The 26,075-nt window shown below is 38.2% G+C and overlaps 1 protein-coding gene across 3 annotated transcripts; it reads right to left on the bottom strand.

Annotated features, from left to right (window-relative positions):
- Window positions 1–25,788, bottom strand: Nufip2 (nuclear FMR1 interacting protein 2). Of its 3 annotated transcripts, XM_047543630.1 has the most exons (5): window positions 24,145–24,330; window positions 23,834–23,916; window positions 18,806–20,530; window positions 5,766–5,798; window positions 1–3,221 (listed from the first exon to the last, which is right to left on the bottom strand). In XM_047543630.1, the coding sequence occupies exons 2-5, from the start codon at window positions 23,892–23,894 to the stop codon at window positions 3,169–3,171; spliced, it is 1,872 nt and encodes a 623-aa protein (XP_047399586.1). In that variant the 5' UTR covers window positions 23,895–23,916; window positions 24,145–24,330; the 3' UTR covers window positions 1–3,168. The 3 variants fall into 3 exon arrangements, with proteins under 3 accessions (XP_047399586.1, XP_047399584.1, XP_047399585.1); XM_047543628.1 differs by lacking the exons at window positions 23,834–23,916; window positions 24,145–24,330 and adding an exon at window positions 25,419–25,788; XM_047543629.1 differs by having other exon boundaries at window positions 23,834–24,330.
- Window positions 25,789–26,075: the final 287 nt, after the last annotated feature.

The following is a 26,075-nucleotide window of genomic DNA, read 5'->3' as shown; positions in this document are numbered from 1 at the left end:
GCTTTTTCAGTCTTTTTAATGGAGGGATGTTAAAAATCCCCTCTAGACTGTATTTGGTTTATGCTACAGTACTAATACTCTGAGTCGAAGGAAAATTCTTTATAATGAACAGTAACACATTGTTATTTAAATGTGCTAAATTAATCACAGCTGAAGTTTGTTTAGAAGCTTACACAAAAATAATCAGAAAACAGATCAACTCTTCAGATTTTTTTTAATAAGTGCTCTGTAAGGAATTGTGTGAGGACCTAAGGAGAAAGATTGCAACAAGTAGAGTTAAGTATAACCAAACAGCACAAAGGAGAATTTGTCCCAAAGTCCTGCTTGTACCTAGGCAATTAAGTCCATTAACCCAATGCCCAAAAATACTGACAGTTAATATGATGGGGCACTAGGGTTCCCAGAAAATTAAGAGACATTCCTAACCACTATATACCTCTAACCATATAATCAAGAAAATTTCAGTTAAGAAATCAAAGTGAAATGTTGCATTGTTTCATTTAGAATTGAGACTCAAAAAGCCTTTGGACAAACAGAAGGGTTACATTCTCTTCGGCTTCTCTCAACAGAGAGGCCTGAGGGATATGAGAGGAAACTAAGAAAGCAAAGACTTTCTAAAACTATTTAATTGTTGCTTCCAAGTAAAGGTAAAGCCCAATTCAGAAGGGGGGCTGGGTTTTGTTTTTTGTTTGTTTTGTTTTTCCTTCTTGAATATATGTTCATTCAAACTCTGTATGTCACAAACCCAGAAAGTTTGTGAGTTGTGAAACAGAAGAACTTTAAAATTCCAGGCAAGCAAAATGGACATTTAAAAAAAAAGGGAGGTGGGGTGAGGGTGGGGATCTGGCCCTAAGGCGACAAGTGGTTACACAAGGCAATTGAACACACAGCAGAACTTTAAAACCTGTAAAACAAACTGGAGCCTTTTTTTTTTCCTTTAATCAACCTTTTATCTTTTTTTTTTTTTTTTTACTTTTTGAAAATTTTTATTTAAAAAAAAAAAAAAAAAAAAACACAAAACACAGAATTTTCACTTCAGTATGTGGTATGTTGCATTTTCCAGTTTGTTCAATGCTTTAAAGCTCAAGGATGCCTCTGCTTTCAATTGTACATGGGCCTGAAGCATCCTAGCTTTTGGCAAGCAGGCAGGAGACTCAACAAAAATCAAAATAGGAACAAGGCAGACTAAATGCAGGGCACATCTGTAAACATATTATACATTTGAAAATTACAATATCAGTAAAAGTGATACAGTTTACAGGTGAAATGAAACTATCTGGAACTGGCCTACCACAAGTTTCTGAACCTGGACTGATACAATAAGTTATTATATATATATATATTATGTATAAAAAGTTTTGTTTACATCAAGTGGAATTGGCAATCCATGCTTATACTTTTTAAAAATCTAAGCAGGGCAGAAATCCAGACTAAAGATATTTTCTCTACTCTACATCGAGTCCAACAGCTTCTTTCATGAACTACTTGTTAAAAGCCTCAAATAATCAACAAAACAAGAAAACCATCCACACTACAGTCGCTCAAAACTGGACATTTCTTAAGCAAAGGGGTAGAGCAAAAAAGCAGTTCCTTTCTCCCCATATAGTCCCAGGGGATCCAGCCTACTTTTTATTAGAAGACTACAACTCTATATAAATGCCCTGCTATTTTAACCTGTATTTGACATACATGGATATACTAATTTCTGTGTGTGTGTATATGTGTGTGTGATGTTATGCTATGTCAGGCCAGAGAACTTGTTATTATACCACTAACATCACCCAATCTTAAATTGGACCCTTAGTTTCTGCACACACACACACAAAAAAATTTATTTTAGCATGCTATACACAAGCTGCAGTGCAACAGGATGGCAATGTGATGATAAGACAGGGCTAATGCTCTTCTCTGCCCAAAAGAAAAGTTTCAGAATTTCACATTATTTTCCTTAAAAACCCATTTTGCTCTAGTAATAAAATATATTTACTAAGATATAATTAGAAGCTAATAAGCTCAGAAGTATAATTTGCATGAAAGCACACCTTCTATAAGCAGGGTTTATTACCTCCTCACTGGCTAAAAACATGAAAAGTTTAGTTTTCATTGTCTTTTTTTCTTCCCCTTTTAGATTCTGCCAAGAAATCAAGAGAATTTACAGAAAGGTACACAAGTTTCTCTTAGGTGTTTGATGAAAAACAAGGAAAACTGCACATTTAGTGTTAGTGACAGAGAGCAAGTCTGGAGCACCTACAGTTGAAAAGCAGAATATATTTTTGCTCCCAGTTATACAATTACATTAAAACATGGGCAAAGGATTCCTCCCCCATATCTAAGCCAATTGCTTGTTCTGCAACTTTTCTTTAAATGACACTCATGGATTCTTCAGTTGTTAAAGTCCAACATGTAACCAAAACAAGTTAACTATGTACCCACCAACTATTCCAGAATTGTAGAACTTCAATGCCCTCCCCTATCCCCACCCCACAAAAAAACAAAAGGAAAGAAAAAATATTTCCCCAATACCCAGAGAGGCTGCTTAAACTCCTGGCAAGACATGCAAATCATATTTGCTAAAAAAAATACACCCCTGCAAACTTCAAGGCATTTATCCAGCATTCTTGCAGGGCTTAAAGTAAAACCAAAAGATCAAGGGAGGAGTAGGGGAAAATGTTGAATCATTCTGGGTTCCCCGTGATTAGTGTATCACTTTAGTCACAGAACAAGATACAGAGATCTTTTAAGTGGATTTGCCTTTCCAGTGGGTCATTTGTAGCCCAAGTTGATGACAGCAGGAACTTTAGAACCACGCTTGTAAGTCTGTATTCATTAATCACTTGCATTCACACTTAAAAAACAAAAACTAACAAATGAAAAAAGAAAACAAAAACAAAAAAACTATTCAGTACCGGAGATTAAATAACCATGTGTAGTCTCTTGAAATAAATTTGATTCCTTAAGAAGTCTAATTACTTTCAGTTGCCTTTTTTTAAATAACTATATATATATATATATATATATGTGTATATATATATATTTGTATATATTATCCTGTGATTCTACTTATGGTTCCTCTGCTGCGTTGAAGATCTAGGAGCATAAAAGCCTTGTGTCCCCCATGAACGGTGGCTCTAATGCTGCAGAAAGGTTACGAACAGGCAGTCTGGTCCTTCATTGATCTGGACTATCCATGGCTTCATTGTAAGTGATTATCCTTTTGGGATCTAGAGGGAAGGTTAAAAAAGTAAATAAAATAAGAAATGAAATCCCAAAATAAATCCCAAGTAATCATCATTTACACTGCCCCCTCTTCTTATTAAAAACAATTTTAAGGCTACTCTTTGTAAACACATATGCAATCCAGTTTAACTCAAAAATTAGTTGCTCTAGCACTCCAACTGATTTCTGCAACAGGGTCTGGTCTTCCAACCAGTGACAGCCTCAATTTCTATAGACTAGCAATGGTTGAGTTCACTTAATAAAGTTTTTCTGTTTTTTTTTTTTTTTTTTTTAATTAAAAATGTAGTAAATTTGAGGGGCTGGATTGTAGGTCAGTGGTAGTACACTGGCTTAGCACATGTGAGACACTGGATTTGATCCTCAGCACCACATAAAAATAAACAAATAAAACAAAGATATTGGGGCTGGGGAGATAGCTCAGTTGGTAGAGTGCTTGCCTTGCAAGCATGCGGCTCCGGGTTCAATCCCCAGCACTGCCAAAAAAAAAAAAAAACCAAAAAACCAAAGATATTGTGTCCATCTATAACAAAAAAGATAGGAGTAAATTTCAAAAAAGTGGACCCACCCTCCCAAAAAAAAAGCTTAAGTCATCAATAATCTTCATACTAAAACAACAACAACAAAAAGCACTTGGATTTGTTTCCTTTTGTTCCTTTTAGCAACTGAAATCAGAATTTATTTTAATCTGTGTGGACTATCAAACAAGGGACAGTTCAGGTAAAACCTAGCACCAAAAATTTGATTAACGTTAGTTTTTAATGTTAGTCTTAATCATGACTCATTGATTCCTTCTTATTTTCCACAGGACCACCAGCCTCATTCTCAGCAAAAGCAGATGCTGTAGCTCAGTGGTAGTGTGTGCAAATCCTCCATTCGATCTCTTAATACCAGTGCATGCACACACATGAAAAGAAAAGGAAGAAAAATTAAAAGCCTATGGATCTTCTGGATTCAAAATTTAAGTCAAAATATGCCTGGGCAAAGATTGCAGGGGTATTCTAAAGTATTAAATTTCCATTATTTAGTTAAATGCTCCCATTTTCTGAAGGGGCAACATTTTTATCACATACTACATTTCTACCTAAAAATAGACAAACTGAGACTAGAGTTGTGGCTCAATGGTAGAGCACTTGTCTGGCATGTGCAAGGTCCTGGGTTTGGTACTCAGCACCACATATAAATAAATAAATAAAATAAAAAGATTCATTGACAACTACAAAAATATTTTAAAAAAATAAAAAACCAAAAAAACCTGTCACCTAGTGGAAAACCAAAAAAACCAAAAAAACCTGTCACCTAGTGGAAAATTATAATGGCCTGAAAATATCCCACCTGCTGGCAATCAATCATGAAGATAATGCTCTTTTTTTTTTTTTTTTTGGTGGGGGTTAGTGGTACCAAGGGAATTGAACCCAGGGGCACTCAACCACTGTGCCATATCCCCAGCCCTATTTTGTATTTCAGAGATGGGTTCTCACTGAGTTGCTTAGGATCTCACTTTTGCTAAAGCTGGCTTTGAACTCATGATCCTCCTGCCTCAGGCTCCTGAGCTGTTGGGTTACAGGCGTGCACCACCAGGACTGGCTATAATGCTCATTTTTAATAGTTAATAGCCATTTTTCAGTTGTGTTTGATTAAGAAGGTACAAAAAAATCTAAACAATTTAAAAGCTTGTTAGTTATTTTTAGGTCACAGCTGTGTTAGAAAAGATGTGACCCTAAGAAAAAGGTGAGGTCAAAACTAGAGTAGTGTTAGGACATTAGGGGAACCTACATTCTAATCCTGCCACTGTCTAGCTTAAATAGTAACCTCTGTGGGCCTCAGTTTCCTAATATGTAAAAAATAAGATACAAAAGAATCTTTTATATTAAGTCCCGAAATTCTAGAATTTTCATTCACCTGAAATTCACTTACACGGAATAGCAAAGTAGATGAGAATTGGCATATAACTATTACAAGGTTCTGAAAACCTAAAATATACTAGTGATTAGTTCTCCAACTCAAACTCTTAACTTTATTCATGTATTTTATATCTATCATATTTTAATATATTTGGGGAAAAGGCATACAATAATTATAACCAATTTTAATTTTCTGAAAATTCTCAATCCACATGCTGATTATTCTCAACCCTCTGCCCTCCTGCTAATCACATCTTGGTTAAAGGAGTGTGAAAATAATTTTTTTTATGTGTGTGTATACACAGTTCCAGGGACTGAATCCAGGACCTCTTGCTAAAACACTACATCCTCAACCCCCCTGATCTGCCTTTCATAACAGAGTGAAATAACTATTCAGTCCTTTGTCCAGCAGTTAAAGGGTATTTTAATGTATTCTTTTTACTTATAGTATTATCTGATACTTAACAGTCCTGGTGTGGCAGCTAGTGCCTTTGACTACAGTTATTAAGTAGCACAAAACACAAAATGTATTTGGTATATCACTATTCATCTGTTAGTCCCAACCAAAAATAATGTATACCAACTGCTCATTAATACTACCATTTCAAGCAATCTAAATATTCTTACCTTGCTTCTGCAAATTCCAAATAGATTCCATTTCTGCAGGAAAAAAAAGGGGGGGGATTATTTTATACAACTTTCAAGAAACGAAATGTATGCTTTTTCCCTTTAAAAATGAAAAAAATGAAACAAAACAAACAAACACCCCCCCCCCCCCCCGCAAAATCAAAAAACCTAGACTGATTACAGCAGGGCTAGGATTGAAAATAACAATTCTATGAAGCACTGATGTCTTTCTATAGTTATTTTGTTTGTTCTTTTTGTACTAGGAATTTGAACCCAGCGGTGCTCTACCACTGAGCTGCACCCTCCCATCCTTTTTAATTTCTTATTTAAAGACAGGTTCTCCCTAAATTACAGAGGCTGGCCTTGAACTTGCAATCCTGCATTAGCTTCCCTATGTGCCGGAATTAAAGGCCTACACCTCTGCACCCAGCAAAGAGGTGAATCTACAATTCTTAAGTGCCATCCAGATTGCCATGTTGAATACAGAAAGTTGATTACTATTATCTGAAATTGGCAGAACAATTCTATCTTCACAAACAACAAAGTTACACACAAGCATGCTATAGATAAAATGGTATTTCTCACAACAGTTCATCATTATTAAAAAAAAAAAAAAACACAAAACCAAGTACTTTTTGGCAACTTGTCACTTCTGAATGAGATGCTCAAGTCTTTTGGACACAGCATTCATCAAAGCTGATTGATTAAATCTGATGCTTAGTTTAAGCACCCAGGCAAGTGATTCTAACCTCTAAACCACACCTACTCTCATTTTAACCCAGAAGGTTAAAATGCTAATCTATACCCACTGACTAACGACAAAATCCTCATTTGCTCCAATTTCATTCAGAACACTGACAATGAGCTTATTCTGGCATCTTCATTAAGACAATATGAACAGAGACAAATAATAGTAACAAAGAAAAACAGGAAGAATTCTACCAAGCATACAAGAAAGCTTCATAAAGAGATAAAGGAAGCCCAGATGAATAAGAATAGATGACTATTATAAGACTCAAATAATTGACCTTGAAAGGAAACATTCCACTAGATGAATTAAATTAAAAACTACTCAGTAAAAGGAATAAACTTTAAAAAATCGAGAATAAGTGTTCTTCTTATGGTCATACAACTATCATTTTGAAAAGCTGGAGATTATTTTACTCTCATTGCATTCTATGTTAAGTGTAGTTTATTAGCAATCAATACAAAGAAAAATAAATTGGAGTTCATGAAGAAGGGATATATTTGGACACCAATTACAGTTAATGCACAACCTAATCCCTCTCCAGGTTTAAATGAAACTAAGTGTATAGACCTAAAATTATGTCTGTCATTCATAAATAGATAGATAGAGGAAGGAAACAGTAGAATCTCCCCACTGACCCACAAGATCAAAACTGTATCTAAGCCAAGCATGGTGGCACACACCTATAATCCCAGCTGAAGCTTGAACTCAAATGCTATAGACTTAAAAAAAATATTTTTGTAGATGTTGATAGACCTTCATTTTATTCATTTATTTATATGTGGTGCAAAGAATTGAATCCAGTGCTTCACAAAATGCTAGGTAAGTTCTCTACCACTAAGCCAAAACCCCAGCCCCAATGCTATAGATTTTTTAAAATGACTTCTAAGAAAATTCTATTACCCTCAAATGTAGGCTCTGGAGTAGTAAATTTGACTATGATGTCTCAAAAGGGAAAGAAGATATAATTCACAGCTAAAAACCTAGCCAGGGGCCAGCATAGCTACTAGCCAAAAAATAAGCTAAAGTAAAAATGAATGAATTACCTTCCTACTATTTAATATTAGGTCTATACTACTAGCAACTTTATTTCCTCAATGGGGACAAAATTCAGGCCTCAGGCATGCTATCACTCGGCTACATCACCCAGCCCTTAAAATGTTAAGTTTCCATAAAACTCAAACAAGGTTAAAAATCAAAGAAAAGATAAATAGTCTGATGCTATACTTAAATGGACCTACTAAGGCTAATATGTAGTGACAAGAGTAATAGATTTGAATAGATTTTTGGCTCCTTATAGGTTACAGAAGTTTCAACTAATTTTGAATGTGAATGTTTTTAACTTAATGTTTTAATTATCCCAAGAGAAACTAAACCAACTAAAGCTGTAGAAGGTACTTTCAACAATACAAATCCTAATATAGTAATTGATCTTTTCATACTGCCCCCTCACACACACAGCTAAATTTTTAACTTGCCAGTTCTTTATTGAAGAGGGATCATATCATCATTCAATTATGGATGTCATGAGAAATGCTCAGTCAAATCAGGTAACTAAAATTAAAGGTTTCTGCTCCTAAGAAATAAAGTAGGCAATTTTGTTCAAATTCTCAAATCCAGACCACCACTATCAAATGTGAAATTAACAAAATAGGGGCTGGCAGTGTAGTTCAGTGGTAGAACACTTGTGTAGCACAGTCAGGCCTTGGGTTCAATACCTACCACTGCAAACAAATTAAAAAATTACTGTTTAGGGACTTGGGTTATGCATGCAAAAAACAGTCTGCCCAGTGAACTTAGTTGGTAGGCAGCTTTATTTTGAGGCTAGGTTCTAGGTAGAAGCAAAAGCATGAACAAAGACAGATGGTACTGTCAGACAGTGATGCGTACTTATAATCTCAGTGACTCAAAAAGCTGAGGCAAGATATTGCAAAGTTCAGGGTCAACCTTTGCAACTTGGTGAGACCCTGTCTCAAAAACTAAAATCAGCTGAGGATATGTCTTAGTGGTAAAGCACCCTCTAGTTCAATCCACAGTACCAGAATTTTTTAAAAATTCGACGATATTAAAGAAGATGTGCACACAAGTCAGCAAACTGGGTCTCTATCCATTGCCTGTTTTTTAACTCATATTATTGGAACACAGCTACACTCACTGTTTATGTGTCACCTACGGCTGCTTTGGAGCTACAAGGTAAAATCTTGAGTTAGTGCAACAGATACTATAGTTCTCACAAAGCCTGAAATATTTACTATCTTGCCCTTTATACAAAAAGTTAACTAACCCACACTTTAGGGATTACAAGTACTTTAGTAAGGTTGAAAGTTGGCAAGATTTAGAGGAAGAACATTTTTCAGAGGACAGACCAAAACAGTCTATGTAAAGAAGTTATTATTTAGTTATACAGGTGAAGGAAAGTCACTGAAGAAATCTAAAATTATTATACTAAATATTAGTAAGGATTCCTCCAGGCAACTGTAAAGAATAAGGTGACATCAAGTTCAATAAATGCTACTGTAAAATAAATTATGACAGTTTTATCAGAGATACAAAAGAAAAATGGAGACATTAAGAGACTGGTCCTATACAATCTAATGATAAACTGGACTAAATATATTAACTCACTGAGAAGGTAGAAAACAATTATTTTGTTTTTTTTGTACTGGGGATTGAATCCAGGGGTATGTAACCACTGAACCATGCCTCCGGTCCCTATTTATATTTTTTTATTTAGTGACAGGGTCTCACTTAAAGTCTTGCTAAGTGGATGAGGCTGGCTTTGAACTTTCGATCCTCCTGCCTCAACCTCCAGTAGCTGGGATTACAACAAGCATGTGCCACACCTGGCAAATGAATTCAATTTTATATACACTTTTATTCTGTGTATATAAAACTGAGTTCGTTAAGGTGATGCAACAAAATAATAGCAGTTGAAGAATTCTTAAGCTTAATATACAAAAGAATTTGATGAGATTACCCAGATGAATTAGTGTAGTATGAAAAGGGACTCAAGCAACAAAAACATTTAAGGAACAAAATGATAGGAGGGCAGAGTCAAAAGAAATTCAAAGTAGAAGGCTGGGGTTGTGGTTCAGTGGTAAAGCACTCGCCTAGCATGTGTGAGGCCCTGGGTTCAATCCTCAGCACCACATAAAAATAAAATAAAGGTATTGTGTCACCCTACAACTAAAACAAAAAAAAAAAAAAAAAAAAATTTTTTTTAAAAAGGAAATTCAAAGTAGAGAATTTAGGGTAGGAGTGTTCAACTATGGCAATTCTTAACCAGTGTTAGGACACTTGCAACATTCCAGTCATCTGTTCCTTTTTATTCAGTCCAATGCCGCTGCCCTGGTTCAAGCAGTAGTATCTTACAAACATTTCTACTTGCCTCTTTGGTCACCTGTCAGTCAAGCTTCACTTTCAATGTCTACCTATCTCTTCCTTTAAAAACAAATGTGAGGGGGTAATGTTGTGGCTCAGTGGTAGAGCGCTTGCCTAGTATGTGTGAGGCACTGGGGTTGATTCTCAGCACCGCATATAAATAAATGAATAAAATAAAGGTCCATCAACAACTAAAAAAATATAAAAAATAAAAACAAATCTGACCAGATATGGTGGCACACACCTGTAATCCTAGTGACTTAGGAGGCTGAGGTAGGAGGATTGCAAATTCTTCCCATAGTACTTTGGTATTATTAATACTAATTTGAATGAAACAAACAATAAGCCAGGAAATAATATAACAAAGTAGTAAATAAATTGACCCATTTGACACAGCTGACATTCAACTTCTGACCTCCAAAACCAGCAATTTCATAAAGTCCAAACAGATTCAGTATTCAATTCTAAAATTTCTCAAGAAAAAGAATGAAGTTAAGAGTCAAAGTCAACTTGAAATTCATTTTTTGTCTTTAAAATTGAACAATGATTTTATTCTCAGGTTAACAGAATGTTAAAAATCAACATCTAAATTGATGTTGATCAATACATAATAGCACCCTTAGAAATAAAAAAGTCAGTGGCACACTACTGTAATCCCAGCGGTTTGGGAGGCTGAGGCAGAAGGATCCCCAAGTTCAAAGTAAGCCTCAGCAAAAGCAAGGCCCTAAGCAACTCAGTGAGACCCTGTCTCTAAATAAAATACAAAATAGGGCTGGGGATGTGGCTCACTGTACAAGTGCCCCTGAATTCAATCCCTGATACAAAATTAAATAAATAAGCCAGTCAAATATAAGGCCAAGCAAGCCAATTCCCATAATTGAGAACCCAAAAATCAAACTACCATTAATCGTGCCTTTCAATCACTTAGTAAGCCATTTTACACCAAATTCCTTAAAATTCAGCAATCATGGCAACATCTTCAATTTAAATTGCCTTTTCCCTAATATAGATTTATCTATCTTTTGATAATTACAAACTATCCCAACACTGTTTTCCTATTCTGATTTCCTTTCTCAACTAGTCTATTGTACACCTGCCTATTCATTTACAAAGAAATCTTTCAGGGATGTGGCTCAGGTAGCACTTGCTTGGTAAATGCAAGGCCACAGGTTTGATCCCCAGACTGGGGAGGAAAAAAAAATCTTTCAGAAATTTTAACTATCCTTTACTTTTTCAGTTAGACTATAACCAGAAATAAGTACATTTTTAAATAACTTTAATTTATGGCAGAAGTCACCACCTTTTCAACAAACAATAAATCCTTCATTCCCAATTTAAAGCCACCAACCATTGATTACAGAAACTAATATAAAGTATTCTCTAAATAATGAAAATAAATAAAGCCACCACCAGCCAGAATAAGCATAATTGCTGGACCACCTCTAAATACACACAACTTAAGTTGGTTTTTTAACTTTTTTCTTTTCTACAGTACTTATTCTAATCTGGTTCACCCTGTAAGGGTAAAACATCAAATTCAAAATGCTCGGAATGAAACTGCTGCTACTGTAACAGTAATTGACAATTCTTTTGTGGCATGGGTGATTTAGTTCCCCCTTAAACTAGTGAAACCTGGGGCTTAAATTTCAGCTTCTGTAAAATCCTTACAAGTAATCTTTTGGATTAACACCAAAGTAAATTCATTATTATTATATTCATAAAGCAGACATAAGAAATCAAGCAGGGAATATGGATGCTAAACTGGCACATCACTAGGGTTCATAGACCATCTTAGGAATCATTTGTTATATTCATTTATATATGTCCTATATTAGAGAAAAACATGGACCCTTTCCCAAATGTAAGTGCACTTTCTTAAAACTGTCAAATTTGCAGGAACATGTTAATAGTAATTATGCACATGATTTTCATATTTATGATTAAATATTATATCTTTACATTCCTTTGCAAATGGTGCCTCATCTTATGCCTTATCACCCACGCTGATATAACTTTTTGTAAGAGATTTGTCTGAATTTTATGATAGCAAATGACTATGTTCTACATTCATGACTCTTTAACAGTTTCTTCAAATTGTTACAAATCTCCAAAATAAAATCTATTTATAAGTGGACTGCTGCAATTGCATATAATCCCCTTGTCAGTTTTATAGATCAATTATCTACTTATCATCATATTCTATTTCCCAAATTCTGTAAATGTAGAAATACATCAGATCCCTTGTGCCCTTTCCCAATCTAAAACCTTTTTTTTTTTTTTTTTTTTTTTTTGTGAGTGGGGTACTGGGGATTGGACTCAAGGGCACTTGACCAGTGAGCCACAACCCCAGCCCTATTTTCCATTTTATTTAGAGACAGGGTCTCACTGAGTTGCTTAGTGCCTCACTTCTACTGAGGCCAATCTGAAAACTTTTTGAGTAAATGTTTGTTACTTTGAACATTCATGTGGCTACAAGTCAAGAGGGAAGACCTTTGTATTATTTCTCTACCTGGAATATCCAAGAATCTAACTGATCTTCCACTTTACAAAGTCACCGGAAAAATGGCATCCAGGCTACCTACATTAATCTACTGATCGCAGATCTGTTGACTGCTTACTATCTACTCAGTTTTAAAGCATCTCAATTCAATCCAAGAGGAAAAAACATAGGCTGTTATCCTTATTTTCATGAAATTAGGAAACCCATGCTTAAAAATGATAAATGATTTATCCAAGTATGAATTAACTGGGAGTACAAGCATTAAAAACCCATGTTTTCTCATCCACAAGCTCATTTCCCCCTCAACGGAAGGCTCTACGTTTCCAGGTTAAAATTTAAAACCTCTGTAATCTAGCAAAAATTTATCTTTTCTCTTTTTTATATCCCCTCACCATATCCCAACTGATTCCTTCCTGTATTTTCATTTATTAGCGATTCTCCCATTTTACTATTCTTTATCTCTTGTTCTAGAACTCCATTTTCAGGAAGTGAGTGGTGGCACTGTTGCAAACTCCTAGGTCCAGGCAATCCTCCTGCTTTGGCCTTTCAAGTAGGTGGGAGGACAGTTACATGCCTCATGGTCCAGCATTTTCTCTCTCTTGCCTTTTTTTTTTTTTTTTTTTTGGCACTAGGAATTTAAACTTAGCCTCTACTATTGAGTTACCCTGCCCCCAGTCCAATCTTCTGTTTTCATAGGTTAAAAACCTTCCCCACCCAGCAAAACTCATTTTAAGTGCGCCATAAAAACAAAACTCTAGTTTATTCTTCCTACTTTTACTCCATTAGAAATTCTCTTCCTCCACTCTATGACATTTAAAATATTGCATTGTGCACTTGGGTACTGTTTTATCCTCTATTTGATCAAATTCTGTAAAGGAAAAGATTCACCCTGTTGAATAATTCTTCCATAAGTAAGGCAAAATACTCTGCCTACATAGGTACTTCAAAAGGAAAGAAAAATACAGCAAGTACTGCCCAACTCCTCAGTTAAAAAAAAAAAAAAAAAAAAAGAACAAAAAAACCCCTACAAAAGTATTTGAGAAAAGAAAAAATGAATTAAACTGAGGAAAACTCTTATACCTATTCCCAATTGCAACTGGCAATTAGAACCACCTAGAGAGCTAATTTTCTTTTCCCCCACTCAAAGGTCTACCCCAAATCTAATGAATCAAACTGTCTACACCAATAACCTACCACCTGTGGAGGTAGTAGAGAAAGTTTTAAAAACTTCATGCAGCAGTCTAAAAGTTACCTGAAGAATATTTTATACTAGTAGCTTCTCCCTCTATAGAAAAGTCACCTCCCAAAGATTAAAGAAAAAAGAGCATCAGAACTTTCCTCCAAAATAGTTGATTTAGGGGGCTGGGGAGATAGCTCAGTCGGTAGAGTGCTTGCCACCAAAAAAAAAAAAAAAAAAAAAGTTGATTTAGGTCTTGTAAACTCTATTTGTAGTGCAATCACCTTCACCTTGTATTTTTACTGTATTTTACAACATTAAAATTTTTGATGTTTAATCATTAATTTTACAGACAAGACTAGCTTTCATGTTCTCATTCAAACCATCAAGTACAATTAAAAAAAATTTTTTTAGTTGTAAATGGGCACAATGCCTTTAATTTTTATGTGGTGCTAAGGATCAAACCCAGTGCCTCGTACATGCTAGGCAAGCACTCTACCTCTGAGCTACAAACCCAGACCCCTCAAGTATAAATCTTATTCATCTCTCCTGTATCTTACATCAAATTTACCATCTTACTATTATCTTTAATGAATATTCAAAAAGTCAGAATTTCAAGTGTTATATATTCTTTGGTGAACCATTAACCAGGTTAAGACAAATAATGACTCAGTTTAAATTAGATTTTCAAACAGAGGGCTAGGACAAGGCTCAGTGGTAAAGTACTTGTCTCAGATATACAATGCCCTGGGTTTGATTCCCAGAGCCAAAAGAAAAGACCAAAAAAAGTCAATGAAATAACTCATATCAATCTAACTTATGAGGCTTTAAATAACTAGACCATTTCAAAAGAACTTACAATCTAGAGTTAGAAGCCCTTGGAGTTTCATTAAACTAAAAATTTGAAGTAAACTACTTCAAGGAGGCAACAGTTACATGTCCTGGGTATGTGCATTTAAAAGCTACCACTAGCTAGACATAGTGGTGCACACCTGTAATCACAGTGCTCAAGAGGCTGAGGCGGGAGGATGGTGAATTCAAAGCCAGGCCTCAGCAATTTAGCGAGGTCCTAGGCAACTCAGGGAGATCCTGTCTCTAAACAAAAACATAAAAAGGGTTAGGGATGTGGCTCAGCTTCTCTGGGTTCAATCCCTGATTTAAAAACACACACTCAACCCAAATACTAAACAATAACAATGGGGCTGGGGAGATAGCTCAGTCGGTAGAGTGCTTGCCTTGCAAGCACAAGGTCCTGGGTTCGATCCTCAGCACAATAATAAAACTACAAAATAACACCTTCTCACAACCAATGGGATGGTTACTATCAAGTAAACAAAAGTTGTGTTGGCAAGGATGTGTGAGTAAGTGAAACCCTCATGCACCATTGCTGGTATAATGGAGAACAGTAACGGTGATTCCACAAAAATCATGTCATCTAGTAATCCCAATTCTGGGTATATACCACCAAAGAACTGAAAGCAGGGTCTAAGAAATATTTCTACATCTGTCTTTATAGCAGTATTATTTATAATCGCTAAAAAGTGCAAACACCTAGGTGTCCATCACAAACGAATGGATGAAGAAATGTGATATATCCCTGTGTCTCAGATCAAATTTACCATCTTATTATCTTCAATGAATATTCAAAAAGTCAGAATTTCAAGTGCCCTACATTATTCAGTTTTTAAAAGGAATGAAATTCTGCCACATGCTATCATAGGGATGACCCTTCAGGACATTATGCTTAAATGTCTAGTCGCAAAAAGATAAACACTAGTAGCTAGGTACGTAGACAAGTGGTAAAGTGCACTAACACACACAAAAAGCAAGGCCTTGGGTTCAATCTCCAGTACCCTCAAAACAAAAAAACTATTACCTCTACTTATATGAGTTACCTGTAGTCAAAATAATAAAGATGAAGTTAAAGAGTGGTTACCAGGGTTTATGAGGAAGAAATAAGAATAGTTGTGTAATGAGTAATGAGTTTATTTCATGAGCTTAATGAAATGGATGGATGGTAGTGATAGTTGCACATTACTTAAAACCACTGAACTATACACTTAAAATTGGTTAAGATGATAAATCTTTATTTTACCACAATCTCAAAGGGGAGAGGGGAAGAGCATCCCAAAAATGTGGAGGGGTAAAATAGGTTAAAGACAAGAGCTGCAGTTGTAGTTCAGTGGTGGAGCACTTGCCTAGCATGTGAGGCACTGGATTTGATCCTCAGCACCACATAAAAACACAATATTTAAAACAAAAAAAGACAGCAATACTGCCGAAGCATGGCAGTGCATGCCTGTAATCCCAGCAGCTCAGGAGGGCCACAAGTTCAAAGGCAGCCTCAGCAATTTGGCAAGGCACATCTCAAAAAAGGCTGGGGATGTGGCTCAGTAATTAAGCACCCCTGGGTAGTATCCCAGGGCCCCACCCCACCCCCCAAATCACAATGCTTCAAGTAAGGTCAGGTGCAGGACATACACCTTTAGTCCCAACTATGCAAGGCCAGCAAATTTTATAGCATACACTACTGAGAAAAATCCCCCAAAATTATAATTCCCATAAATCCATTTTTATGCTCTATTGTGTCTTCCCTTCACATCTTCAATTGTTCTGAATTAAGATTTTTAAAAATCTGCAGTATTTGTAAGGCTGCTAGAAATTAATGCTAAACCTAAAAAATGTACCATCCCTAGCAAGGCACAATGGCATATTCCTATAACCCCAGCTACCAGAGAGGCAGAGGGAACCCAAACTTATGATCAGCCTGGGCAACTTAAACTTAGCAAGGGCAAAGCGGGGGTGGTTTGCTGAGGAATCTATCTACATATTGAAATGCTTGCCTATCAGGTATGAGGCCCAGTACCACAAAATTAAGGGACAAAACACACCCTCCTATCTTGTTGAATGGCCTATTTCTAAAGTTAGGAAAAATGCACTGAACTTCTCATTCTAAACTTCTTCAACTCAGTATATTACTACTGAATATTGAAAGGAAGGACTACAGTAAAAAAGAAAATACAGGTGCTCTTAATATTCCAATAAGCCCAAACTGATTATTACTTCTTCTAAGATTCTTTTAAAGTTCTTAAGAAAACTTCAAGCCTTCACTTAAAAAAAAGTTGATGCACTTACTACAACAAATATTCTCAAAAACAAGTAAAACCAAACTATCCCCATGGGCTGGAGTCATGGCTCAGTGGTAGAGCACTTGCCTAGCACGAGTGAGGCACTGGGTTCAATCCTCAGCACCACATATAAATAAATAAATAAATAAATAAAATAAAGGTCCACTGACAACTTAAAAAAAACAAAAAACAAAAAAAAAAAAAAACAACCTATCTTCATGGGGCATTTAGTTTATCTAAACCACTGATTTCATATGTAATTAGCCCATGCATAAAGAAAATGCGAACAGATTAAACACAAGTCAATACTTCCATTTACAAAGGCCTGCAATTCTACATTAAAAAAAAAAAAAAGCAAGCATTCAAGGCCTAGCCAGACAACATACTGAGACCACCATCTCTTAAAAAAAAAAAAAAAAAAAAATTCATAAGACCACCAACTAACCAACCACTAAAAGGAACATGTCACAATATTTTTTGGAGGTGGCCTACTTTTTCTAACTTCCAAAAAGAACTGAAGAGCAAGTGAAGACAGGTAAACTTTCTTTATCTGCCAGGACTCCTACTCATAAGACTTGTATATATCAATCCTTACTTCCATTTTTTTAAAGGAAAAAATTAAGGAAAGGACTTCCATTCATTGTCTTCCAGTTTAAAGACAAGGAAAGATGTGCAGATTAGGTAATTTGCTTAAAAAGTCATATAAACAGCTTTGTTATTCATCTCTGAGGTAATGATTTCTTTCAGGGAGAAGAGAGTAATTACCTCATCCCTACAATCTGATATGCTCCCACTTTTCTTGCAGTTCCAAGTCACTGCCTAAATAAGCCCATGTTAAAAATGGGAATGTGCAATTCATAGTAGGTGTGCATGCACAGATAGGGTATGGCTTTATTAGGGTAGGGGGAGAAATGAGACAGGAGGGTTGAGAAGACTGAAAACCACTGTTCTCAAAAGCAAAAGATCATATACATCATTCACCATATCTCATTACTTTAAACTAGTTATATTATTCAGCCAATTTTTAAGATCCAAATAAGTGCTGGGAGTACACACCTGTAATCCCAGCAGCTAAGGAGGCTGAGGCAGGAGGATCACAAGTTCACAGCCTCAGCAACTTAGTAAGACTCTGTTTCTAAATAAAATATAAAAAAGGGGTGGGAATGTTGTTTGGTAGTTAAGCGACCCTAGGTTCAATCCTGGTTAAAAAACAACAACAACAAATTTAAGTCATATCCTAAGAAACTATTAGCATGGAATTTGAAAAATCTCTGGTTCTTTTTTTAAAAATTAGGTAAAGTGTCTTAATATGTTGTCCAGACTGGCCTCCAACTCCTGGGCTCAAGCAATCAATACTCTTCTTGTCTCAGCCTCTCAAGTACCTGGGACTACAGATGCAAACCACTCCATTCACAACTGGTTCCCTTTTAAAACGTTTTGGAGCTATGAAAAGTAGTTTCCCAAGAGCCTGGTCTCTACAATGCTCATGAACAAATATGTTTGTCACAGTAATTTGTCTAAATTATTTTCTAGTTACCTTTCAGCACCCATTGTTCCTTCTTATAAGAAAAAAATAGTTTCACATTCCATCTTTGGACTCCTTAAAAAAACACTGCTCCTACTCACTTCAAATTAGAACTACTAAATGTTTCACTAATAAAGCAGCATGATACAAAAAGCAAAGGTGGAAATACCTTCAAAATACATTCTACTGTCATGTATGGCTAATAAGAAAAAAAAGAGGGAATATCTGTGCAAAGGTAATTTTTTAAACTCTTACGAACACATAAGATCACCCCTTTAGGTAACCCCCACCAAAAGCACCACACATACACCTCTCTGTAGTCTTGGAACCAGATAGGTCAATTATACCTATTTATATAAAAAGAAATGCTGAAGCTGAAAAAGTGCACATTCCTTCTAAACTTTAACCATACTATTTCCAAAGACCCTGAATTAAGAATCTAATGCTAGTTACTTCTCCACTGTCACTAAGTTCTCCAATTTTCTTAAAGAATCACAAAATATTCAAAATTTACTACAAACAACTAATACATATGTTAAACTGGCCAGAAAGAATCTTTGTATAAGAAACAAATGAGTTACCTTTAGTGTGATATACAATAGCAGCCCTCAGGTCAAAAGAACCCCAGCTATCATTCCTTTCTAGGCCTCTCTGGTATCTCTGTTCTTTGGCGGAGCCTAACAAAGTGTTCGTAGGAGAGGCCAGAGGATTTTGATTTTCTATCTCGTAGTCCTTTGAGAGAAACACTAAAGCACCTTGACTACTGGTGTCTGCTTTCTGCAGGTCACCTATATGACTGGGTTCCAAGGATAAGGCTCCACTCTCACTAGTAGTCCCAGGTTTTAGAATGCTACCCAGAACTTGAGGACTAGTCCGTTTCTCCAGCTCATAAGCCTTGGGAAACACAGGATGCTCCGTTCCTGAGGGGATTATTTCAGCACCCTGTGAAACCAAAGTGGCAGGATATTCTCCTTGAAATGTCACCTCCATCACTTTATGATCTGATGACTTCCCAATAACAGTCTCAGGGCCAGCACTGGGCTCATTTATAAATGATAAACCCCACTGATTCTGGAAGATGTCCCCCAGGTTTTGCTGATCTGTCTGAGAGGGCAGATCCACTTGTGCTGTGCTCAACAGCACAGTTTGCATATTTGAAGGATAGATAAAAAGGCTAGACTTAATCTGTTCAACAGCTGCTGAAGTTAGACTCATGTCCTGGAGAACTGAATCAGTCCCAGAAGAAACGGGTGTTAGAGTATTAGCAGCAGTAGTTAGCAGTGGCTGACCCCCTGAAGGATACACACTTCCATCAGTCCCTGCTAAAACAGGCCCATTGGAAAAGTTGGCAGAAGTAACAGATTTCAGTGCTGACATAGGGACCTGGGATAACCGACTTGAAGACTGGGTCGGAGTTTCCCCAGTAGATGACGAAGAGGATGAAGATGAAGATGGTGAAACAGAAGAGTTCTGAATAGTTTTGTTGAGGTTTTCCTTAACTTTGCTTGCATAACTTATTTTAGGAACTATTTTAGCACTGCTATTGTCCACTGGAAAAACTGGGGGTGGTTTAAACAGGGTCCATGAGTCCTCTTTAGAGGCAACAGCTGAGGCGTGCTTTCCTTTGGGCCGATCATCGAACTTTTTGCTGCTCACACCAGGTTTAATATCTGAACTTTTACGAAGCATATCACCCATAGCAGGTTTTCCTCGAGTTGTTCCTCCAGGCCCAGTCTCATATTTCCAAATGGGCTTTGAACCATCTACTCGATTTCCCTTTTGTTCACTATAGTCAGGCTTGAAAGTTTCAAGTCCCTGTTTTAAGGTTGGGACACTAGTCTCTTGTTGCATTATTTTGTCCTGCACTAAATTAAGGTTTTCACAACCCTTGGCACTATTGCGCCTAGCTTTCCTTTTTTTAGGAGTGGTATATCCACTCTCAGATCCACTACCATCATTATCTGCTCCTTTGCCCATATAACCATTAGTAATGTAGCCTGAATTATTTGTTACGACACCATTTGGAATTGTTACAGTATCAGTCTTATCTACAGACTGGTTCTCTCCAGATTTATTTTCGTAAGACTTCCCATTCTTTTTGTCCATACTGTTTTTCTGAATGAAATTCTTGGTTTTAATTCCTGCTTTCCCAAAGGTGCTGGCCTTTACAGTCTGCTTCAGGCTAGTGTCTACAACTTGCTGGTTGCCATTGAGGACCCTGGAAATGGGGTTGGTAGCTTCATCAGAACCCAGGCTCTTTAAAGATATTTCTCTTTCTCCAGCATTACCATTTATTTCACCATAGCCTAAGGGAGGGGAAAAAAAAAAAAAAAAAAAAGATTAAAAAAAATCACATTTAAATTGCAGTGGCATCTAACACATAAGGACTACTATACACTAGATACTATGCTTAGTTGTAGGTTTGTTATAACTTCACATCTCCCTGTAAAGAAACTTGTTAGCTCCACTTTACAAATTAGAAAATGCAATCTACTGCTAAGCAGAGGCATAACTGAGCCATGCCTCAAACCAAAATCCAGAATATCAGAGAGAAAATGATCACCTCTTTTAAGTATACCATAATACCTCTCAATCTAAGAGAATTAACTTACCCATCGTCCTCACAGACCATTGTAAATTTTCCTTAAAATTAAGAATAGATCTACCCACTGGGCAAAAATCAAGTGTTATTGATATAATAGCATTAAAAGAAAATTAGGGTTAAGAGTATAGTTCAGTGACAGTGTGCTTGCCTATCATACTTGAGCCACTGAGCACAACAAAAGGGGGGGGTTCTCATTTCTACGAAATCCTGAGTGGCCAGTTATCACCAAAAGTAGTGTCCACTGCATCCATCAGAAGCTGTAATACTTGTTTTTTCTAAAATAGTCAAATTATTTTGACATTAGATCATACTACTGATAAATGAAAACAAAACACCTATATACCAATGTTTCTAACCCTTCTAACCTATGTTTTCTTTATTTTTCATATGGGTAAACAAATTCCCACAGAGGTGAAGTAACTTACCCTGGTCACAAAGCGACAGAACTGGAAATCTGAACTCCAGTCTGGAGAACACAGTTTCCTACCACTATGCAACACTGCCTACTCAAGAAATGAAATATTTACTAACAAAACTACAATGAAAGGAATCTAATTTTCAAGTGTTATGGTATTTAGATATAATGAAGATTTCAACCACCACAAAGTTAACTCTATGATTATAGGTGATTCAATTGGGTTAACAACTTTTTCTGCTCCCTTATTAAGTATAATAGTAATATCTATTTATCTACCTTTCTTTGAAAAGTGTATGAAAGTATCCTGTGGTCAAGGAAGTCATTAGAAACAGATATGCAGTAAATACACACACATCCATTTATAGAAGTTTTTCAGGGTGTGGATTCAATAGGCATAAGTTATTTGCTTTTATTTCTTTCATTCACACTGTTAAAGCCTCTGGCCTATGAAAGCTGAAAAGCACATGAGTTTGTATACTATTTTTTTCCTTCAAAATTTGTTTTTATTTCCTAGATGGTAAATATTGATCAATATAAACCACATCAAAAACTCTTTAAAGGTCCTCAATTTTATGATAAAAATAAGGGGAAATGAACGAGGCCCCAGGTTCAATCCCCAGCATCTCCACCAAATAAATAAATAAATAAATAAATAAGGGGAAATAAAAATTTTTTGAACTTGAGAACCATTAGGTCTAAAACATGATATATAACAGAACGCAGTCTGGAAAGATTTACAAGAGTCCATTAAAACTTTAAGTCACTCATTCTACTCAGAAAAATTGGCAATACTCAAAATGAACAGACATTGTCTTCTACTATTTAAACTTGCAGAAAATAATTCAAGGTGTCATCATTCCTAAAATAGTGGTGAAAAATTTGTACCATGAGAATACACTTTATAAAATTTCTTAACTTCTGCAGTATTATATTTCGATTATTTGGCTGAAAAAGTCAAATTTTGGTGGAAAACTTCTAAACTATAAAACAAGAAAGAAGAGATCTAAGTTTAGGATGTTTTCTAAAAGGTTTTCTTTAGGAAAGCAGAAAGTTCTAAATGGATACGCTCAATGTTTTTAAGAAATGGAACTACACTCTTGTACAAATCTGGACTAAAGAACTACCCATACCATTTAACATGCTAACAGGTTAAACAGATGACTCATTAGTTATAACTTTTCAAATCCCAATTTAAGATAAGCAATCTTAAATACAAAAAAATTAAAAAATAAAATCCAATGTCCAAACTGAGTTGATTGAAAGCAAAGACTTCTAAGTGAACTAGATTACTATCTAGTGGCTCAACTATCAGAAAAATATCAGAAATCACCAATGAAAAAGCTGAAAAGCTAAGTCACTGTACTCAAACCCCAAACTTTTTTACTTCTGTGCTTGGGATACAACCCAGGGCCCTAAACATACTAGCCAAGAGCTGTACTGAGCTACATTCCCAGTTCCACCCAGAAGTCTTAAGGACCAAAAGAAAAACAAAACAAAAACTCACTTAACTACATAAAATTTCTCATGGCAACCTTGTTGGTATGTAAAAAATATGCCATTTTATTTTTAAAGCTTAGGTATTTAAGAAAAATGTAAACATTATACAATTACTTAAAGAAATTAAAAGCCTCCTAGTGCTTTTATTATTTAGGGCTGCCACGTGACCCCTACTTCAAATGGACTCAGCAAAACTAAGAGTCCTGATACATCTAGTTTTTGGATTAGAAACTGAAATAACTCAACATGTTTGGTCTTCTCTTGCGCCCTCTTCTGGATAAAGAAAAATGGTTCTTTTTTTAATAGGTTCGCGGGTAATGGATCATAAAATCCCACCTCAACATATTACAGAAAATGTTTCAAAAATAACCTGTTTTCTTAGTTATTAGCATTGCACACTCTGAAGCAACAATACTGTGTGACTAGGTAGCAGACTAACGCTCACCCTAAATGGTTCACATTCTCTCAAAATTGCTGTTTCCCCTCCTTATCCTTTATTCCAGGGTAAGACATTAAAGAATGCCACCTTGAACAGTTCAGAGGCTGCTTCTACTCCTAGAGAGGAGCTCTGCATCAATATATTAACCTAACTGGTAAAAAACAATTTTAAAATCCAAACAGTAATACTGCCTTACATATTCCAAGCAATCATAATAAGGCAATACTTTCTCATCTTTTGAAAAACCTAATGTTAAAATGATCTATTGTTATATAGTTCCTAACAATTTTTAAGCAGCTCCAAATTAACTCTTGTCTATGTGTTCTCTACTGAAGGCCATAGGTTCACCACCCCCTACAATGGAAAATTTGATATGCCAATTTCAGTCTTCAAGTTACAGTATATCTGCAATAGAAAAGCTGTTAAGTTTTTCTCCAGTTCTCAATAATTGCTGGTATTAGATTTGGATTAAACATGTGCTTTCTTGCCTTCATATCTTGACTTATAAAGAACCTCTTTAAAAAACTGTGCGTGATTATAAACTTCAAAGCTTATTTCTTCCCAAATAGTTCCTCACATGACTTTACCCCTCAATTGAACATTTGATAAGAGTTTGGGGATCAATATCGGCTCTGAAACGCGAAAAATACCTTTCATTTCAACATGGAAAAAGACTCGTCTGAGGCAAAATGGTAGTGGATCCAACCTCATGGAGGAGCCACTTCAGTTCACCCTTAAGGACAAGAAAGGGGTCAAAAAAAAACTGCCCGTTTTCCGTATCCAATCAAACATTTGTTTAATCCCTCCCCTTAAAGACACTACCCAAGCCCAGAAGGTTAAGTGTTGTGTGCGAGACGGATGGAACACGGTTTGGGAGTTTTAACCCCCCTTTTGGTAGAAAATGAGCTGCTAGAAAGAAAAGGCCCAAGTGAAAGCCTCAGAGGCGGAGTCGTGAGCGAACCTGGCAGGAGATGAGGTTCCTGTGGCAGAGAAACTCGTGACCGGGGAGCTTGGTTCCCGCTGGGTACCCCACCCGGCCTCAGGCACCGCCTCTACCCAAAATGAATACCCCAGCAGCCCCCGGCCCTCCTGCCCCGAGGACCTCTGCGGCCGCCGCCCGGGGCCTCCTTCCCCTCACTCCGCTCCTAGGCCGACTCCCCGCCCCGACCGCCCGCGCCTCCCGCCGCACCCGGGAGCGGGAAACGCGGCCGCCGGCGCGCGGGGCCCGGCGCAGGCCGCTCCCCTCGTGGCCGCTTCCCTCCCCCACCCCAACCGCCCCCGCCCCTCACCCCAGGGACCCGCCCGGGGCCGCGCGGCCGCCACCGGGTTACACAACCCGGCCGGCGCCGGGGGGAGGGGCGGCCTCGGGGTCGGGGGCGGCCGCGCCCCCGCAATGCTGGGGGACGAAGCGATGGCCTGTTGGGGTCCCGGGTCGCTGGCTCTGCCACGCGTGTGCCCCTGGACACCCTTTCCCCTCCGCTCCTCAGTGGGCCGGAGTCGGTGACAGGAATCGGCTTCCAACATGGCGGACAGGAAGCGGCCCCGCGAGGAGGAGAGAACATTCCAGCCGCGCCGGCTCTGGGGGGAGCGGGCCCGGGGCGCCGGCCTCGGGAGGAGCCAAGGGGCCGGACTGCGGGGTCCGGCGCCCAAAAATGGCATTTAGAAGTGGAAGTGACCCCAGAGACGAAGGGTCCCAGGCACCCCCCACGACGGGGAACCCCAAGGCCACAGGTGGGCTTGGGGTGGCGGGTGAGGACGCTTCCTCAACTCAGTCCACCTACCCACTCCTCACCGCCTGCAAAAGGGCCTCGCGACACCACCCGGGTCGGGATTCGCTAGGCCTTCCTGAGTTACACCTCCAAGGGATTTTTAGGGGGGTAGGTTCACCCCATCTTAGGACTCCCAAATTGAGGTAACTCCAGGGCCTCAGGAAGGTGAACGGGAAGGGAATAAAGCTGGACCATCAAGGCCGACCCTGCGGGTCTCCCTTCAGCTGGGGTGGGGGCCGGGAAGGTCATGCTGGCCTGGTTGGGCCTCTCCCATGCCGAAGAGGAGGAGAGGGCGCTGTAAGCTCCTCCGCCCTGCCCGAGCTTAGGGAGAATGAAACGGGGCATCCCTAGACCCCGAGGACACACACGCCCCGACCCTGTCCGCGCTTTCCAGATCTAGCCCCACCCCCAACTCCCTGTCCCCCCACCCCCAACCCCCTTCCCCCACCCGTCCTCCCTCCCAGACCTGTTTTCTTCTTCGGCGTTTCCTGGTGCTGCTGGAGGGTGTGTTTCTGCTCATGTTTCAGCGGCTTTGGCTGGGCCTTGGGGCTGCCCTCGGCTCCATGCTGCAGGTATTGGTGAGGCTGCTGGTGATGGTGATGGTGGTGGTGGTTGTGGCTATGGTTGTAGAAATAATAATGATGGTGGTGGTGCGACTGCTGCTGCTGCTGCTGCTGCTGGGGATGATGGTGCGGATGGTGGTGGCTGTGATGGTGCTGAGGCTGTGGCTGGCCGGGCTTCTCCTCCATTGAAAGCGGCTGGGACTCCCTGGCTGAGGCTGCGGGCTGCTGCACCGTCAGGATCTGAGGCTGCTTCTCACAGCTCGCTCAGTATATCTGAGCGCGTCTCGCCAGCGCACTGGTTAACCGAGCGATTCTGCGAGATTGGCAGCCGCGCTCCAGCAATCAGGAGCCACGCTGTGCCGCAGGCCCCGCCCCTAGCCCAAATCCTCTTTCCTTCCCCTTCGCCACTGCCTCCTGGCCAACGCCACTTACCCTGTGCAACCTCACAGGGCCGGGCCTTCAACGTCAGCACTATGGCTCTCTCTTCTGTCGCTTTCTCTCCTTCACCACGCAGTCTGCGAACAGCACTTTCTACATTCTCGCCGGCAAGCAAGCTCCTG

Source organism: Sciurus carolinensis, chromosome 3 (genome assembly GCF_902686445.1).
Source record: "Sciurus carolinensis chromosome 3, mSciCar1.2, whole genome shotgun sequence".
NCBI classification, from domain to species: Eukaryota; Metazoa; Chordata; class Mammalia; order Rodentia; family Sciuridae; genus Sciurus; species Sciurus carolinensis.
This window is presented reverse-complemented; position numbering and strand designations above follow the sequence as displayed.